At 41.7% G+C, this 17,280-nt stretch overlaps 1 protein-coding gene and 1 non-coding gene across 2 annotated transcripts; both read left to right on the top strand.

Annotated features, from left to right (window-relative positions):
* The first annotated feature begins 10,404 nt into the window (after positions 1–10,404).
* On the top strand, positions 10,405–10,527 carry LOC112297482 (small nucleolar RNA SNORA25). The gene has a single exon (XR_002974051.1). It is a non-coding gene; the product is annotated as a small nucleolar RNA SNORA25 (small nucleolar RNA).
* Positions 10,528–12,824: 2,297 nt separating this feature from the next.
* SF3B5 (splicing factor 3b subunit 5) lies at positions 12,825–13,564 on the top strand. The gene has a single exon (XM_024552206.4). It carries the CDS (start codon positions 12,955–12,957, stop codon positions 13,213–13,215), a length of 261 nt encoding a protein of 86 aa, XP_024407974.1. The 5' UTR covers positions 12,825–12,954; the 3' UTR covers positions 13,216–13,564.
* The last annotated feature ends 3,716 nt before the right edge of the window (positions 13,565–17,280 follow it).

Below are 17,280 nucleotides of genomic sequence, written 5' to 3'. Positions count from 1 at the left end.
CCTGGCACACTATAGAGACAAAATCGCTAAGACCTTTCACCTGTGGTGAGTTTGATGGCCAATAAAAGGAAAGAGATGCAATAGCTAGTGCACTGTCTCTGTACTTTGAGAATCCTGGAGGAAACCAAAGCAGTAACTGTAAACGCTGGAACTGGGAGCCTGTTGCTAAGCGCCACTGATACACTGAAGAGAGAAAATAACAGTATCTAATATATTAATCAGCAACTTAGAGCAAAGTGTGAGAGTCAGAGGACCTCCTTGGCATTTAAAAAATCTTCATCTCCTACAGCCAGAAGGAGATAGAGCATAGCACCTAACTGTCAGAGAAGCAGCAGTTCAGAGAAGGCTGAATTCACAGCCTGGTCAAGTCTCCTGTCCCAGACTCGGGGTACTCATCAGAAAGAAATAGGACCCTAAGACTCCAGGTGATTTCTGGGGGGCTCACTTGAGTGCCTTGAGTCCCAAACTCTCCTGAACTCTCTGGATCTACTGAAGTGGGCAACTGTTCTTTGTTGCAAGATAGAGGTCATCTCTTGAAGATTTTGCAAATGCCTCAAGTGAGACAGGTCCCTTACGAGGCAGTGCTGGCGCTCCCTGAAGATCTGTACGCATCTGCCTCCCTGCTCACCCCACTGGTACCTAGGGCCGGCTTTCAGCGTGACCGCACCGGAGCCTGCCAAGGAAGAGGGCGCGGACACACCACAGAGACTGCAGAATCTTACTAGCGTGCCCTGCCGGGAGCCAGAGGAAGAGGCCTTGAAGTGAATCAGGAGATGCTGAATCGAGGTGGGGGCAGAACATAAAGCTCACCAAGGGAAAGTTTATCAACATGGAGGCACTCTCCCATGACACAGGATTCAATACCGTCACACGGACTGTTCTAATGCATAATAGGAGTGTCTCTGGGAGATCTGAAAAGCAGTGGTCCATACGCAAGCAAGTAGAGATGCCAGCTGTCAGACTGCGGAGGAAAGGCAACAGAAGTGGGTGCGCTGACGAGGGCCTACTGTGTAAGACTGGAAATCTTCTCAGCCAGCTATGATCACTGAAGAGCATAGAGGACTCTGTGCATCAAGAAATAAGAAAGTTACCAGTGGTGGGTGCCGAGGGGCACCAGCGTCATTGAGAAGCTCAGCAGTGGCTCTCCCCCATAGGCCAGGGTTGATGGGAAGAGATGCTGTTACAGAACTAGGATTCCCAATAACCGTGGAGATGATAGGATCCCAGAATAGCAGAAGCTATATAATAGCACTTTACCACCCAAATCAACATGGGTGTAATTTTAATAAAGGTCGCCAAGTTTGCCTTTTGAAAATGTTCTCAGGCGATGCTGACACGGTTGATCCAGGAACCCCACTTTGGGAACCACTTCTCTAAAGGATGTGCCCAGGGGTGGAACTGCTTGGACACGGGGCATCGCTATCTTCAACTTAGATAGTCCCCACTGTCCTCCAAAGTGGCTGTACAAGTGATAGTACATGGCCACCAAATAGAACTCCTCACCAATACGTAGTATAGTAAAACTTGTAAAAGTTTGCTGATGTGGAGGGCATAGAGTGGCATCTCATTATTTTAATTGATTTTTTTCTGCTTCCTAAGTATGTTGATAGCATTTTCAATGTTTGCTAGACATCTGGACTTCCTCTACTGGGAAATGCATGATCAAACCATTTATCTATTTTTTCTATTGGTTTTTCTGCCTTTTTCCTTACCAAATTTAAACAGTTTTTATATATTTGGAACAAGTTTGGTGTGGTTACAGTTTCATTACATAGGCTGCAAATATCTTCTCTCAGCCTATGGCTTGTATTTAATTCTTTAAATGGTATTTTTTGATGAACAGAAGTGCTTAATGTAATTAATGTTGCAATCTTTACTTTTTCAGCACATGATTGCTAAGTTTAATTCAGATGTTTTACCCAACTCTGCCTTGTAAAATTTTTTTAAGTCCTATAAAAATTACATTGTGATGTGAATACAGGTTTGTTATCTTGTTTTTGGTACAACTGTAGAAAAAATTTGGTACCAATGTACTTTTCAAAACACGCAAGGCTTAGGAAAAATACAAAGACCAGTAATTTCTCAATGCAACTTAGAGGTTGAGAAAAGGATGCTAAGAGTTTTTGCATCTTTCCAATACAGGCCATCCTGAATGTATAGCACATTTTCCAAGTGGATGCCCACCCCCATGGGGCCCACAGGTGCAGAAACTCCTGCTGCTCCTCCCAGTGTCCAGCCTGACTGTGAACCATGCCTTCAGCCTCAGGGATGGGAAGGAAAAAAGATGGGACAGAGTAAGGCAGGAAGTTCTCTCACTGTTGCTCAGGAGCTCTTGCTATAGTTCATCCTTTCCTCATTCTATAAGGCCTTTGAGCTCATCTCTGGTTTCCTCCCTCTGCTCCCCAGAAAATAGAACTAGAGAGCTTTCTGTTCATCTGGCTGACAGAGGGCGTGGGAGAGGGAGGTAGATCACAGGGCCCACACTGCAATGTCAGGATTCCTCTTGGCAGCCCAATTTGGAATTCACCAATCATTTCCTTACCTATTCAGGAAAAAGACTATAGTTACAAATGACAGTTTATTTCTACCATTAGAACATTTCATTGTAAGTTAAACAAGTTAGTGTGTTTAGGCTTGAAAAGCTAGCCACGATTTGTGACATTTTTTAATGGGGGGTGGAAATGCTCTGAATTCCAAACAACTTTCTTATAAGGACTTTAGAACTGCAAACGATTTAAAGGATGTAGACGAGAAGTACTTGACAGAGTTACATGGCATGAGAGTTTCAAGTCAGCAGGGCAATTGAAAGGGGGAAAACTGTCTTTGGCAGGTCTGTCTGTGCTGGGTAAGGAGTGGAGATGGGCAGGTACCGCCTGTGGGCTCTTCAGCAGCTAGGCCAACAGGCGAGTGTCTAAAAGCAACTGTTTCTTTTCTACATTTTTATGATGAAGGAGCTATTTCTAGCACCTGGCATAATGCTGGTAGGCACTCAAGGCAGTAGCTACACCACCCAAACCCTCCCCTCTGTTAACAGCTGGTCCAACACGAGTGAAGTGTGGGAATTGAGGCTGGAGTGCTTTGCAGACTTCGAAAAACACTTGCCTGACAAGGTAAAGCAACGTGGCTCTTGACAGCCCATGGACTTTGCTGGCTCATATCATGGAACTGGCCAGTTGAGGCTCCACTGCCAAGCTGCTTAATCTTCTGGCCTAAGGTCTCCAGGTTTCTCCTGCAAATTGTTTGTGAATGCAGGTCAGAGGTCCTGTGAAGCTCTATAAAAGGAGGCCTGAGCAAACTTTTCTCTCCATTTCTGGTGTGCCGAAGCGATTGACTTTTTTCTGAAAAGGTGACAGAAACAAACCAGAGCCGAGAGTCATTTATATGAACCTGTCATTTGAAAATGGTTTTTAAGGTATTATTAAAGAATTTAACCCATGATCCCAAGATTCTGGAGCATGTCTTCTTCCCACCGTTAACAGGGATAGAGTAAGACATATGGAGCGTTTAAAATCCCCATCACCTGGATAGATCTGGATAAATGTTGAAGTCTTGCAGAAGTCCGTGGATTGACAGATAGGAAGAACCGTAGCTTGTGAAGGGAACTGTCCACATCATTGGTGAAGAGCAAAGGCTGATGGGGGGGGGGGGACAATTTGCTCCTATAAAGAGAGCAAAATTCATGAATGGTAATTGGCATTACGGTCCGAAGTGGGTGGGTATCCAGAGACCTCCTGTACTCCACCCCCCATCGCACTGTTTCTTTTCTCAGTGGCTTTAAACTCTGATACTGTTTTAGTCATTTCTAGATGCCCAATTAGCAAAAGGTCGCTGATGCACAAGGACATGGAAGATGCCACTTCAAGCCCCACCATGGTCGCTCCCTTGAGGTCTTCTCGGCAGCGCAGCCTCTGCACAGCCAGCTTCAGGGGTACAACAACCCCTCTCCCCACCCCGCACCCTTGGGCTGAAAGAAACTACAGTATTTAACACCCTATCTCTAGAGTTTCTTGTCGGGCCCCAGGGAAGTGGGAGCCTTTCTGAGTGTAAGCGGATGTGGGGTTTTCCTCCCTACAGGTTGGGGACATAGCTGGAGAGCTCCAAGCTGCTATCTTGGGAGTGGGCCCTGCTTCTGGGCCTGGGCTGCTTTCCTCCACCCAACTCGGTTCAGGTCCGAGTTTGGGTCTTCTCCTTTATGACCTTACGTTGGCTTGCGTGTCCCAAGGGTGAAATGGCAGTGACTAGGGACCCAAAATCATTGCTGGTCTTCCCACCAGGTGGGTGCAGATGCCATTAACTTATTAGAGATACCACTTCCTTGCCCTCCAGGGAGATGGTCCTTTTAGGTATGTTTAAGCTACTTCAGTGGGTGCAAAAATAGTCAGTGCCACCCTCTTGGGCCTATTTGAAGGACCAGCTTCTTCTGGACTTAAAATGACGCTGGGGCTGACCAGCCACCCTCTCCAGCCCTTGAAGTGTTGCTGCTGCTGGGAGCTTCCTCAGCCTCCTAATCTTTACTTTTTGGTTAGTGCATTTTGTGTCTCATTAAGAAACACTTCTCTATCGCAAAGTCGTAAGATATTCTCCTGTTTATCACTGAGTAACTTCATCGTTTGTCTCATATTAGATCTCATACCCACCTGGAACTCACTATTGTGTTAGTGTGAATCAGAAGTCCAATTGCATTTTTTTTTTTTACACAGTCGTCCTGGCTGCCCTTATTGGAAAGATGGTCTTTCTTCCCACGTCCCTGCAGTACGCCTGTGCCACGTACCACGTACCTGTTTGTGTGGGGCCACTTTATTTTCTTGTTGCTGGAATATAGAAACACCATTCCTTTTTCCTAATATTGATTTTGTATCCAGCAACCTCCCTTGAGTATTTTAAACTGCATTAATAGCTTTAATATGTTCAATTTTAAGCATTTCAAATGCCTGACCGGGCAAGTACATGTTCCTGGTAATAAAAACCTTCCAAAGCACGTGAGTGCCTCTTGTAAATCTAATGGTAACTTATGAATCCGGTGAGTCCATTTCTTCTAAATATTAGAACACCACGTACACACTTGCTCACAGTCTTCTTTTAATTTGGAATTATAAGTCAATTACACATTTTAAATAAATAGAATCGCAACATTAATCTGTCAGATAGTCTAAAATGCCAAAGTCCTTTAAGTATTGCTAACACTTTAAATAACATACATAAATAAGTTATTCCTAAACCTCAAATAAAAGTATTAATACTAATGGTATGATTTATCATCTTCATATTTAATTTAAAATCTTCCTCTGACTGGAAAGTCACTCACCCTTTAAATAAAGCAGCTTTAACATCGAAGGTGATCAGCGGTTCCATTTCAGGAGAGCTGAGGTTACCACCAAAAACAAGTTATTATTACTAAGTATATATAGTTTATGACTCTAAGATTACTTACCAGTAAGAAATTTGGGACTGGAAGGGGGCTTGGGGGAAGTTTAAGAATAGGGTACTCTTTCTGAACTAAGATACCTGAGCCCTTCTAAAAATCATTTCTAAGTTAAGAGTATCCTCCAAGCCCAAACCCTTCAAATGGAATTTCTCAGCTTGCCTCTCTGAGTTCACGAGGTTAACACCGGCAAATAGCCATTCCATGGGCACGCAGCAGGCCCGGGGGTGTGCAACCAACTGCAAGGTCAGCCTTTGGGAGGACAGACCCAAGGACGCAGCCTGCACTGGCCCTGGAAGTGGGCTTAGACTCGTTTGTCCTTGGAATTTGTGTTGTAAGCTTAGTCTGCCTGTGTGTGAGCCAGGAGCTGGAGGAGTGGGAGCATGGATGAGTATGTCCCCTTTACCCATGGATTTTTCAGCTCATAGGAATGCACAGCTGGTAGGGAGACATGGCTGGACGCTCTCAAGTAAGGGGGCCCAGGACAAGGCTCACTCTCGTTTTGGTCTAGGGGCAAAACTGCACTAAAACTAGGACAGAAAAAGTGCTTTCTGGCCTCTTTAACTAAAGCTACTAAGCCAAATATAAAGGTTATGCTAGGAAAGTAAGGGACACAAAAGTAGAGATGAAAGGGTACGCCAACAGCATTTTGCTATCCTGAGGGCCCCAGATGAGACTTTAACTAGAAATATTTCACAGTTCTTCAGGGCACATCAGTTCCTCAAACAGCTAGGCAGTTAACTCCCTGAAACTTGTTATTAAGCGGTCCTCAGGAGCCGTCAGGCTAGAATTTCTTTATCAGAGAGACTTAGGGGCAGGTGATCCCGACGGGAGTGGGGAGACTTGAAACGGCATTTGCACAGTGGTTTACGTAAGCTGCAGAGCATGCGAAAAGAACAGGTGGGAGATGGCACTGCTGGTGCTTTGCAGCAGCTCTGCGTGCCAATTGTTCCACCCCAAATTCCTCTTCAGCCTGAAACTATCTTAAACAAATTAACGACATTAAAAATATTAGGCTTACTTCTGTGCCGTTTTCTTTTGAGGCTACTGTACACAGCATATCAACACAGATCCTTTGGGGACCTTTAAGTTAGGAAATATAGGTGACACATGAAGGAGATATAATACAAGTGAATAAAATCTCAAAAGCACATGGAATTTGGAACAGGGCTCTGTTCTGTGAAAGTAAGGGCAGCTTGTGAAAAGTGGACAAAACTCTACTTTGATAAAGATTGTCATCACCTCTCCCCTATACACATACCTGTTCTAAAAAGTAAAGACAAAACACGTCCCCTGTGTTGATTTAAAACCGAGAAGCATTAAATATTCCCTAGGAACCAGGCAAATCTTACACTTGAAATTACAAATTCAAATCAAAGGAAAGCTGGAAGTCAGATCCTTTCCTGCAGGTTCACCTGTGACTTTTACTCTGGGTAGAGGATGATAAACCACGTGGTTAATTGGATACCTGAATTTTGCATAGAAGGCCACTCCCATCCATTTCACTTCTTGTTTTTAAATTTCATGTTCTAATTTGTGATTGCTGATGTGATCCACATGTCTTAGGCTTAGGGTAAAAGATGGTCGTGACTTTGAAATGGCTAGTTCTAACTACAGGGAAGGGCTTTAAGATTTTAGCTATCTCCCCGCCTAAACCAGTGTGAGAACAGTATCCTAATTCAACAAGTATTTATGTAGTGCTGATGATGGGTAAGTCAATATGCTATTAGAATGAACAAAAAGTAACATATTTCAAAGGAACTTAAGTTACATTCAAATGAGATATGCCATATGTATCCAGATTACATCACAATTTATGTAATTATTCTCTTATTGTTGGCACGGAAGTTTTTTCCAATCATCTGCTATCACTCAAGATGCTATCGTGAATATGCATGTATTCAGTTATTCAATAAATATTTCGTACCTATGATATGGCAATCATTAATCTTGGAGCTACAAGATTTCATACCACTGTAACAAATGGAACGAGTATATAATACTTCAAAGTTTCTTTGTGGATTTTCCCCTATGAGAAATCTTTGTTCCAAAAATTGCATCAGCTTGTGGTTTGATGTTATCCTTAAGGAACGGAGAGGGACCAGCCTGTTCAATCTCAAATGAGGGGTTCTAGAATGCATGCCCATGTCGACCGTGTCTGCCTCAGGGGAGACTGTAAAAGGGGCAGAACCCTTGGTCCTTATGAAGCATACGCCAAAGTAGAGGCAAAACCCTCCAGCAATGGAGAGTTCTAGATCTTCTCAGATATATGAAACCCATGGTAGATGGAAAAAGAAAAGCTAAGCTGAAGATATTTTTAACCATAGAAAAACAAGACATATCTAGCAAACTTCTATTTATAAATTCCCTAAATTTAATTTACCTAAATTCCACATTACTGCTTAATCCAACTAAATATAAAACCCCAAAATATAAAATTTGTAATGAAAAGAGAAAGATCACTTGCTTCTCTCCTAAATTCCCAACGTCTTAATTGCTTTAAAACTACAGCAAACTGAACATTTTTCTTCAGTATTTCCATTATGAGGTTCCCTTCCTACTTACGATTCCTAAGAAACTCAAGGTGCCTAGTTATAAAATACTCTCAACCACTAGTTTATTTATTGGTGTTAAATGCTGTTTTGGCGACCTCTAGTGTGAGACATGGCATCAGTACCTCTACCATAGAAAATCCTTTTAATAATTTAAAGCTTGCTTACAGACAAAAGGGGCATCTAGAATAGTATTTCACCAAAGGAAGGGCAACGTTAGTTCATTTCAATTTGAAGTTCACATTTTATGCAGTTACAATAAAATGTAAACATAATTTCTGGTTACACAGACGTTTGACTATCAATAGGAGAGTGTTATGTTGAGAGTATGCTGCACCCATGCAATGGAATATTACACAGCTGTAAAAGAGGATGAAAAATGAGGAAGCGCCTCATGCACTCATATGGGATGACCTCCGTTATACGTCAAAGGCAATAGAACAAAAAACTAAAGAACTATGCTGAGCATTTTGCTACCATCTGAATTTTACAAGGGCTAAAATATCATATATATTTGTGTTTGCTTATTGATCCATTAAAAATCTCTGGAAGGATATACAAGAGACACGTAACAAGAGGCATGGAAAATGAGCAGATGTTGGAAACTGCATTCCTTTGTGTACTTTTACGTTTTGAATGATGCCTTGGCTATTTAAAATATTAAATGACTTTTTTAAAAAGTTAAAGCCATTGGCACAAGAACAAGATGAAAAAGAGAAAAAGTTGCCTTGCATTTCCAAATTTAAAAAAATAGACTAGACAATATATCACTTTCTATCTAAAACATATTTTTCATTACAAATCTTTAATTCTATGTCTTTTTTTCTGTGGAATCTTTTCTTGCATATTTTTTCTCACTCAAATGCCAAATTGTCAGGCAGCATCTGATAGTTACATACAAGGAACGTAACAGGATTAACTCGAGGGTATATCTTGGAGCATGAAAGAGAACCAGCTGTCCTGGCATGTCCTGACGGCAAGTCCCCTGGTTCCAGACCAAATTTCCTCGTTGGCAGTAAGTGTAAAGAAATCGTGATAGTCCTTACTAGGTCATAATTTAAAACTCATAAGGAATATACAGGGTGGGGCAAAAGTGGGTTTACAGTTGTGAGTAGGCAAAACAGAATTTATTCATGTGTTATTATTTATTAATTATTGTATTATTTTCCATACAAACAACTGTAAACCTGCTTTTGCCCCACCCTGTACAACTAAATGCCCAGGAATAAATCTACCAGAAGATGGGAAAGACCTACATGAGAATTACACAAGCTTTATTTAAAGTAAAAAAAGTAGACATAAATAAATGGAAATATATACTATGTACATAGGTGGGAAAACGCAATATAGTTAAAATGACATTTCTCCCCAAATAAGTCTTTAAATTCAGTGTGATTACAATTAAAATTGAAGCAGGGTTTGTTTGTGTGTGTGTGTGTGCCTCTGAGGATCATTTGGGAGATGCAGAAGGTACTAAGGTACTAGGCAGAGATTGACTTAGGTTTTAAAAATTAATGTTCAATTTTTTAAAGTTATAAATTTTTAAAAAACCACTTTTCTCCGTAAGCTTTTAAAATCAGCTAAAAATCCTAAACTATAAATCTGGCAAATTTTGACAATCATTTTTAAGGGGCCTTTGCATAAAATTAGGTCCACTCCAAATTTTAACTCTTAAACATTATCACACTCATTAATGTAATATATTTAATTTTCCTTGCAAATATTGCAATTGTCTGTTTTAACAAAATCTGTTCACCTACCTAAATTATTTTCACAAAGCTAATTAATTACATTTAAAATTTATAAAAAGAAACAAGTTCTCTTATACACTTCACAGCTAAATTGTCACCTCAAAATTAATATGTTGATGTCCAAACCCCTAGTAACTCAGAATGTGACTACATGTGGGGCTAGAACCTATAAAGAGGTTATTAAGGCAAAATGAGGTCATACGGGGGACCCTCACCGAATATGACTGGTGTCTGTATAGGAAGAGATTAGGACACAGACACCCACATAGGGGAAACCGTGTTATGACATGAGAGAGAAAATGGCCATCAGCAAGCCAAGGAGAGAGAGCTCAAAATGCAATTAACCCTGCCATCACCTTGACTTTGTGCTTTTAGCCTCCAGAACTGTGAGGAAATAAAGTTCTATTGTTTAAGCCACCCGGCCTGTGGCAGTTTGTTTTGGGAGCCCTAGCAAACTGATATACCTTGGCTCTTAGTTCATACATGTAAATGTATTTTCTGTCTATCTCTGCAGGCCTTTGAATTTGCAGGAACTCTCACATATCCTTGGAATCATTCTTCATGATATAGAAATATTAATTTTCATGGTTTCATTAATTTCATGTTAACTTCTGTACAACAAATGATTCCATAAAGAAAGGGTAAAGCTGAGCTGCAGACTGGAAAAAGATTTTCATATAGGTCATTTCAAAAAGAGCCTGTGGGACCAAAACCAGGAGCTCTTATGCTGTGACCTAAGACTGAAATTCTCCATTGGATGTAGTAGACACTCAACAGTGCTGTTTCCTAAGGACATGTAACATTTTAAAATAATAATAATAAATAAATATATCCAAGATTTTCATTGCATTATAACTAACAAGACTAGTATCGTGAATGTATATCTTCTAAAAAATAGTAAAAAAAAAAAACCCCACCAAATTCCCAAAAAGAAAATGGGCAAGATATAATATGCAATCGACAGAGAAAAAATATAATAGGCCGGTAAACACATAAAAAAGATACTCAGTCTCTTTTGTAAGCAGAGATATGCAAATTAAAGGCACAATGGAATTCCATTCCACCCATTTGATTTGAAAAGTTTTTTAATGTCTGAGGACACCAAGTTTTGGGAGGGATATGCAACAAAATAAATTCTCATTGTGCTGGGGGAGAGCCAATTGGTATAATTGATTTGGAGAGCAATTTGGCAACATCTAGCAAAGCTTGAAGACATTCCTTTATCTCAACTTTATTCCTTTATATATTCTCCAAGAAATTTCTTCAGATGTATAAGAATATATGTACAAGGATATTTCTTGCAGCATTGTTTCTTACAATATAAATGTGAAATTACATGTCCATCATTGAGAACATGGGCATGTGATGGTATGTTAATTCAGTAGCATACTAGACAATGGTAGAAATGAACTAAAACTACATATATCGGCAGGGATACAATGGGGGAAAGTAATTTTCATAACAATACATACAGGATGTCATTTATATAAAGCTTTAAAACATTCCTAACACTAACACTATTGCTTATGGATGCACAAACTATCAGCAATCAATACTCAAGATAGTATCCTGAAGTGAATAGATAAGGGAGGGGAATACGGAGAACTCCAAGTTTATTTCCACAGTTTTATTTCTTTAAAAAACCCCAAAATAACAGATTTGGAAACAAAAATGGCAAGATGGCAAGGTTTGATGATCTGGATGGTGAATCCAAAGGTGTATGCTTTGTAATAGTCTCTAACATTTTAGGAGTGAAACGTTTGTTAGAATAAGATTTAATCCGAAGAATAACCCTTTTTTTTCATACTTGGTACCGACATTTAATCTCATAAAGAATATTTTCATTTTTATCTCCTTTAAAAATAAAAACTGTTTATATTGAAGGGGTGCAACATAATGAAATGACTACTACAGTCCAGGTAATCAACATACCCACGAGCGGTGAGAGCACCTGAAATCTACACTTAGAAAATTCCCAGTATTCAATACAGTATTAACTATAATCCGCAACTTCCATCAGAATAAAACTATTTTAAAGTTATCTTTCTTCCAGTAAAGAGTTCTTTCTATTGTTGTTCATCCATTCATCAAATGTTTTTTGAGAATACAACCCGTGCCAGGCTACGAGGCTATCACAAAAGCAGCATACTATAAAAGATAACAAAAAAGTAAACTTTCTCAAGCAGTTTGTAGTCTCATGAGGAAGTTGTTAAACCAAAAAAAGAGGTGGGGGGGGGATAGAAAACGGCAATAACCTGGAGAGGAGAGGACGAGGCAAGTTGCAAAGAGGAAGGAGAATTTACATCTGCTTGGAATAGCCAAAGCCGATTTCAAGGAGATGCTTCTGAGCTGACTCAACGGGGAAAGAGTGTGCCAAGGGTACAAAGGCGTTCCAAGCAGAGGGAACAGCTTGTACGGACAACTGGGGAGGCGAGCGGCACGGAACGCCGACGAGTATAGGCAGGGGCGGGTGCGGTGGGGAGACGGCTTGGAGGGAGGATATCACTATTACAAGCTCAAGAGTAAGGAGGGGCTTCATGTGAGAGCCAGAACGTGCTGGAACTGGTACTGTGCCACGGCCAGAGGGCAGGAAACGGCGGCCTGCAAACTTTGACCTAGCCTTCACTGCACACGACTAGTAAGGATCAGAACTCGCGTCTCCTGACTTAGGGCGATGTACCTCTTGTTGTGAAGGGGCTACCGGGGAGCCACATTGGCCCCGAAATCAAAATTATACCCAGTTCGTTTCTTCTTGAGTTTCCCATATCCCGTCAGCCCCAAACCGCCTACGGACGTCAACTGCCTGTAGAAACCCCCACCGTTAGGCAGGTCGCTTAATGCCTCTTAAAAAGCTGCGAGGGGTCCGAGAGGCCCGGTACAGGAGACTTCGGAGACCACAAGTCCCAGCATGCAACGCTCCCAGTTAACACAGGAGCGACTAAATGGACCATCTTGCAACGCTCTCCTAAAGGGGGCGGGGCTCTTGATAGGGGCGGCCAACTTATGGCGTCGCCTAAGCAACTCCAATTACGGGACAGAACCCATATCCGCTTCCGTCTCTGAGTCCCGGAAGCGCGAGGACACGCAGCTTTCGTCGCGGTGACGCCATTCGCCTGCGACTGCACCGGTCCGGAGCTGGAGTGTAGCGGTTCCTCTCCGGCGTGAAATTCTAGAGGAGTTTCTTCTCGTCCGCGGCCTGTGGCCTGAGAGCGGCAAGGAAAGCGGCGAGATGACGGACCGCTACACCATCCACAGCCAGCTGGAGCACCTGCAGTCCAAATACATCGGCACCGGCCACGCCGACACCACCAAGTGGGAATGGCTGGTGAACCAGCACCGCGACTCCTACTGCTCCTACATGGGCCATTTCGACCTTCTCAACTACTTCGCCATCGCGGAGAATGAGAGCAAAGCTCGCGTCCGCTTCAACTTGATGGAGAAGATGCTGCAGCCTTGCGGGCCGCCAGCCGACAAGCCTGAGGAGAACTGAGATCCCGCCTTGTCGGCGCTGTGCGGGAGAGCGCCTATCCCTTCTGCGAGCCTACCGTTTGCCGTCGTTCCCGCGCGGCCCTGCCTCGAGCGGACTGATTCTCCGTGGTTTCTTCTCGTGCTGTCCCTGTACAGAATGTGCTTGCTTATCCCGGGCGTCCCGCCTGACCTGCCTTCGCGCGGACCCTTCGGAACACAGCGTTGGGGAGACAGGACACCTGAGAACTGTGACCCTGGACTCTAAAGCCAGCGAGCGTTAGGAGAGACTGCATTGGAGTGAGATGCAAAGTGGAGGCTCGTTTTTGGCTGATTGTCGTTGATTTTTTTCCATAAAGTTTAGAAAATTTTCAGTCCCTTTGTGTGGGCTACTTGTGTTCAGGTGGAGGGGTCCAGGGAGGGTTCTGGTTTCGTGGGAGTCCGAGCTGGAAATTGGGGCGGGGGGAGGCCAGCATTCTTCGCCAGACACTTAAGGCCACCCTGCACAACTTTAAAAATTCTCCCACCCTGATTTCTCCCAAGAGCCATTTTCAGGCCCATAATGCCTTCAGTATTGAGGTTTGAGATAATTATATCCCACCTTCATTTTTCTCCCATTAAAAAAAATATTTTCAATCATTACCCTCCCCTCTCTTAGAAATTGAATCCTCTTTTTCTTGGGACTTTGTGGACATGTCATGAGATGTAACAAGATGTCAAAAACGTTTTCTCATTAACTCAATATTCAACAATTACTTATTGAACCCTACTGTAGTGGGTGGGCATTTTTTCACATTTCCGAGGGTCTTATACTGGTTGGGGAGAGAGGGAAGCCACACAAATTACCAGGGGTGTCCAATCTTTTGGCATCTGAGCCACACTGGAAGAAGAAGAGTTGTCTTGGGCCATACATTAAATACACAAATACTAACACGAAAACTGAGGAACAAAAAAATAGGTTTTAAGTAAATTTATGATTCTGTGTTGGGCTGCATTCATAGCCATCCTGGGTCTCTTGTGGCCCACGGGCCGCAGGTTGGACACCCCTGCTAGACATAGTGAATGTTAGAAGTGTGTTGGGAGCAGGTAGGAGCAGGTAGGGTTGCAGTTTTAAACAGGATGCTCACGTTAGACTATTGAGATGGTGACATCTGAGCAATGACTTTAAGGAAGTGAGGGAAATAGTCATACAGAAAACTGGGGAAATTGCTTTCCAGACAAAGGGAACTGCCAGTGCAATGGTCCTAATGCCAGGATTGTGTCTGGTTGGTTGGAGGAGCAGCAGGGGTGAGTGTGGCTGGAGGTACTAAGCAAGGGAAAGAACAGAGGGACAAGTAACGGAAAGGGAACAGATAAGAGTCTGTTAGGCCAACTCTGGCTTTTACCCTGCGGGAGATCTGGAGCCACCGGAAGATTATTAAGTGATGAGATCTCCCATGTTTTAGATCAGTGGTTCTCATTTAGGCCTTGGGATTCCATTACATTCTTACAAATTCTTGAAGACTCCACAGAGCCTTTGTGTATGAGGTTTATAGCTGTTGATATTCACCAAATTAGAAGTTAAAACAAAAGTTAGAAATATTTAATGTATTTAACAGCAATAAAGCCATTACATGCTAGCAAAGCAGTTTTTACTTAAAATAACTATGGTAGCTTTTTAAAAAAAAAAATTTGTAGACGTCTTCAATGTCTAGCATAGTAGAAAACAGTTGGGATTCTCCTGTCTGCTCCTGCATTCAGTCTATGGGGATATGAAGTTCTTTTTTTTTTTTTTTTTAAGATTTTATTTATTCATTTTTAGAGAGAAGGGAAGAGAAGGAGAGGAGAGAAATATCAATGCGTGGTTGCCTCTCCCACACCCCATACTGGGGACATGGCCTGCAACCCAGGCATGTGCCCTGCCTGGGAATCAAACTGGTGACCCTTTGGTTCGTAGCCCATGCTCAATCCACTTAGCTGCAGCAGTTCAGGACCAGAATATGAAGTTCTTGTTGAAGTATGAAAAAATCTACTTCACGTGAATATGTAGTAAGGGAGAAATATTTTACTAATTTTTTCAAACGTAGATAATTGACACTCCACCAAAACCCAACAAGTAGTAATTTCCTAAAAGTGTGTTACAACATGGAATTTGATCACTGAACTTTTCATTGTCTTCTACTTTAAAATGTATTATCTAAAACTTTGAACGAATCTTTTACCCACATGATTTTGCAACATCATGCATCAGTCATTTGGATATGGCTCAGTGAGTTATATGGGCTTCCCAAATGTTGACATATGTCATGCGTATCAAGCCACATGTATTAATATCATCACTGATATCATCGGGAAAGTCTAATATTGAGTTAGCCAAAAAGTTCATTTGGTTTTCCCATAAGATGGCTCTAGTAGCGCTTAATTGTCTTTAACTTCATTCGAAACAATTTTATCAGATTGTATTGTGAGAGCTGTCATATCAGCGTGCGTTTAAAAAAACATCAAAATTGGTGAATTTTTGTGTAGCCATGTTAATATTGAAGATATGAGAAAAGCATATTATGCTTTATTATTTCAAGAAAGGTAAAAGAGCAACTGAAATGCAAAAGATTTATGTATGCAGTGTATGGAGAAGGTGCTGTGACTGATCGAACATGTCAAGAGTGGTTTGTGGAGTTTCGTGCTGGAGAACCCTCACTGGACAGTGCTCCATGGTCAGGCCAGTTGAAGTTGATAGCTTTCAAAGCAACTTCAATATTCCATCACGCAGGAGATAGCCGACATAGTCAAAATATACAGATCAATAAAATTGGTGAAAATGAAAACTGTGTCTTTTATCTTACAGAAAAAAACGTACAGACTTTTTGGCTAATAGTATTGGGAAGCCGAAAAACTCATAGAGTAAGTTTTCCACAGTTGTAAGTTTTTGCTTGCTAGCCTAAAGTTGATCGCTGGGAGCAAATACGGCCTGCTGTTTTCCTTGAAGTGACAGGCCCACTTAGTTTGTTTTCAAGAAAACGTCTGCTAAATAATTCTGAAGGGTTGTAGTTGGTCGTTCTTACAAGTAAAAACGATATATATTCCTTGAGGAAAAAAGTAGCCAGTTAAGTCTGCAACCCAAACAGTGCTTTCCTTTGAGAAAGCCATTGTACTTTGGTGGCAGCAGAAACACTTTACGCATACTACCAAATTTTTCCCACGAAAAACTTCAAAAGATGTGTTCTCCGGGTAAGATTTCATAAAATCAGTACTGTTACTGCTTCATCAAGAACATTGTTAAGTGAAACAGTCGATATGTTGGTGTTCTTGGTTTCATTAGGAAGTTCGTGGCAGAGGAGAATACAATGACTCCCAGTAGTTTGCTGCCTCTGCCTCAATGCCTGCTGGTGGTCTCACTCACGGTTGCTTTTCTGCCTTCAGTGCAAGTGTGAGTGCAGTGGAAATGGCAAATCTTAGAATTATGAAAACAGTGTTGACTTACGAGTTTTCTCAAATTTCTTTCCCACCATTTTTACTTGGGAGGGAAGAAAGGATAGACTGATAGTAAATTAAACTACAGGGGTAAGCAAAAGTAGGTTTTCATTGTGAGATTCTGACATTCTTCTGAGTTAATATAGCTATTATAATAATCGTAGCCTGCTAGTCTTTTTCCATATGAACAACTGTAAAGCTAATTTTGCCCATCCCTGGGTGGTTATTCACACTTAAATACTTGGCAGACGTTTTCACCAAAAAAAAAAAAGAATAAAATGGGACATCATTTCAAGAAAAACAGCTGAACTGTTCCAGAGGATCCCTCTGACTGCTATGCTGAGAATAGACTGAGAGGTAATGTAAAAGAGAATAGATGGTAATTGTCAGTGATTAAATAAAATTATCAACACTAATGCTTCCCCCCCACCCCCCTCCTTCCCTTAAACACTAGGAGAGAGCCTAGCAGTAAAACCCTATGCTTATAAAACTTGATAGAGGTTTACAAAGTGGCATGAGAGTGAGCCGTGCCCGGAATAGGAAGTGGTAGCAGTAGACCAGGAGAGATGACCGCCTTCACTGGAGACAGAGAGGACGGAACGGGATATAAAGTATGGGTTAGTTTACATAAAGAATCAGA

This window comes from Desmodus rotundus, chromosome 11 (genome assembly GCF_022682495.2).
Source record: "Desmodus rotundus isolate HL8 chromosome 11, HLdesRot8A.1, whole genome shotgun sequence".
Taxonomy (NCBI): domain Eukaryota; kingdom Metazoa; phylum Chordata; class Mammalia; order Chiroptera; family Phyllostomidae; genus Desmodus; species Desmodus rotundus.
This window is presented reverse-complemented; position numbering and strand designations above follow the sequence as displayed.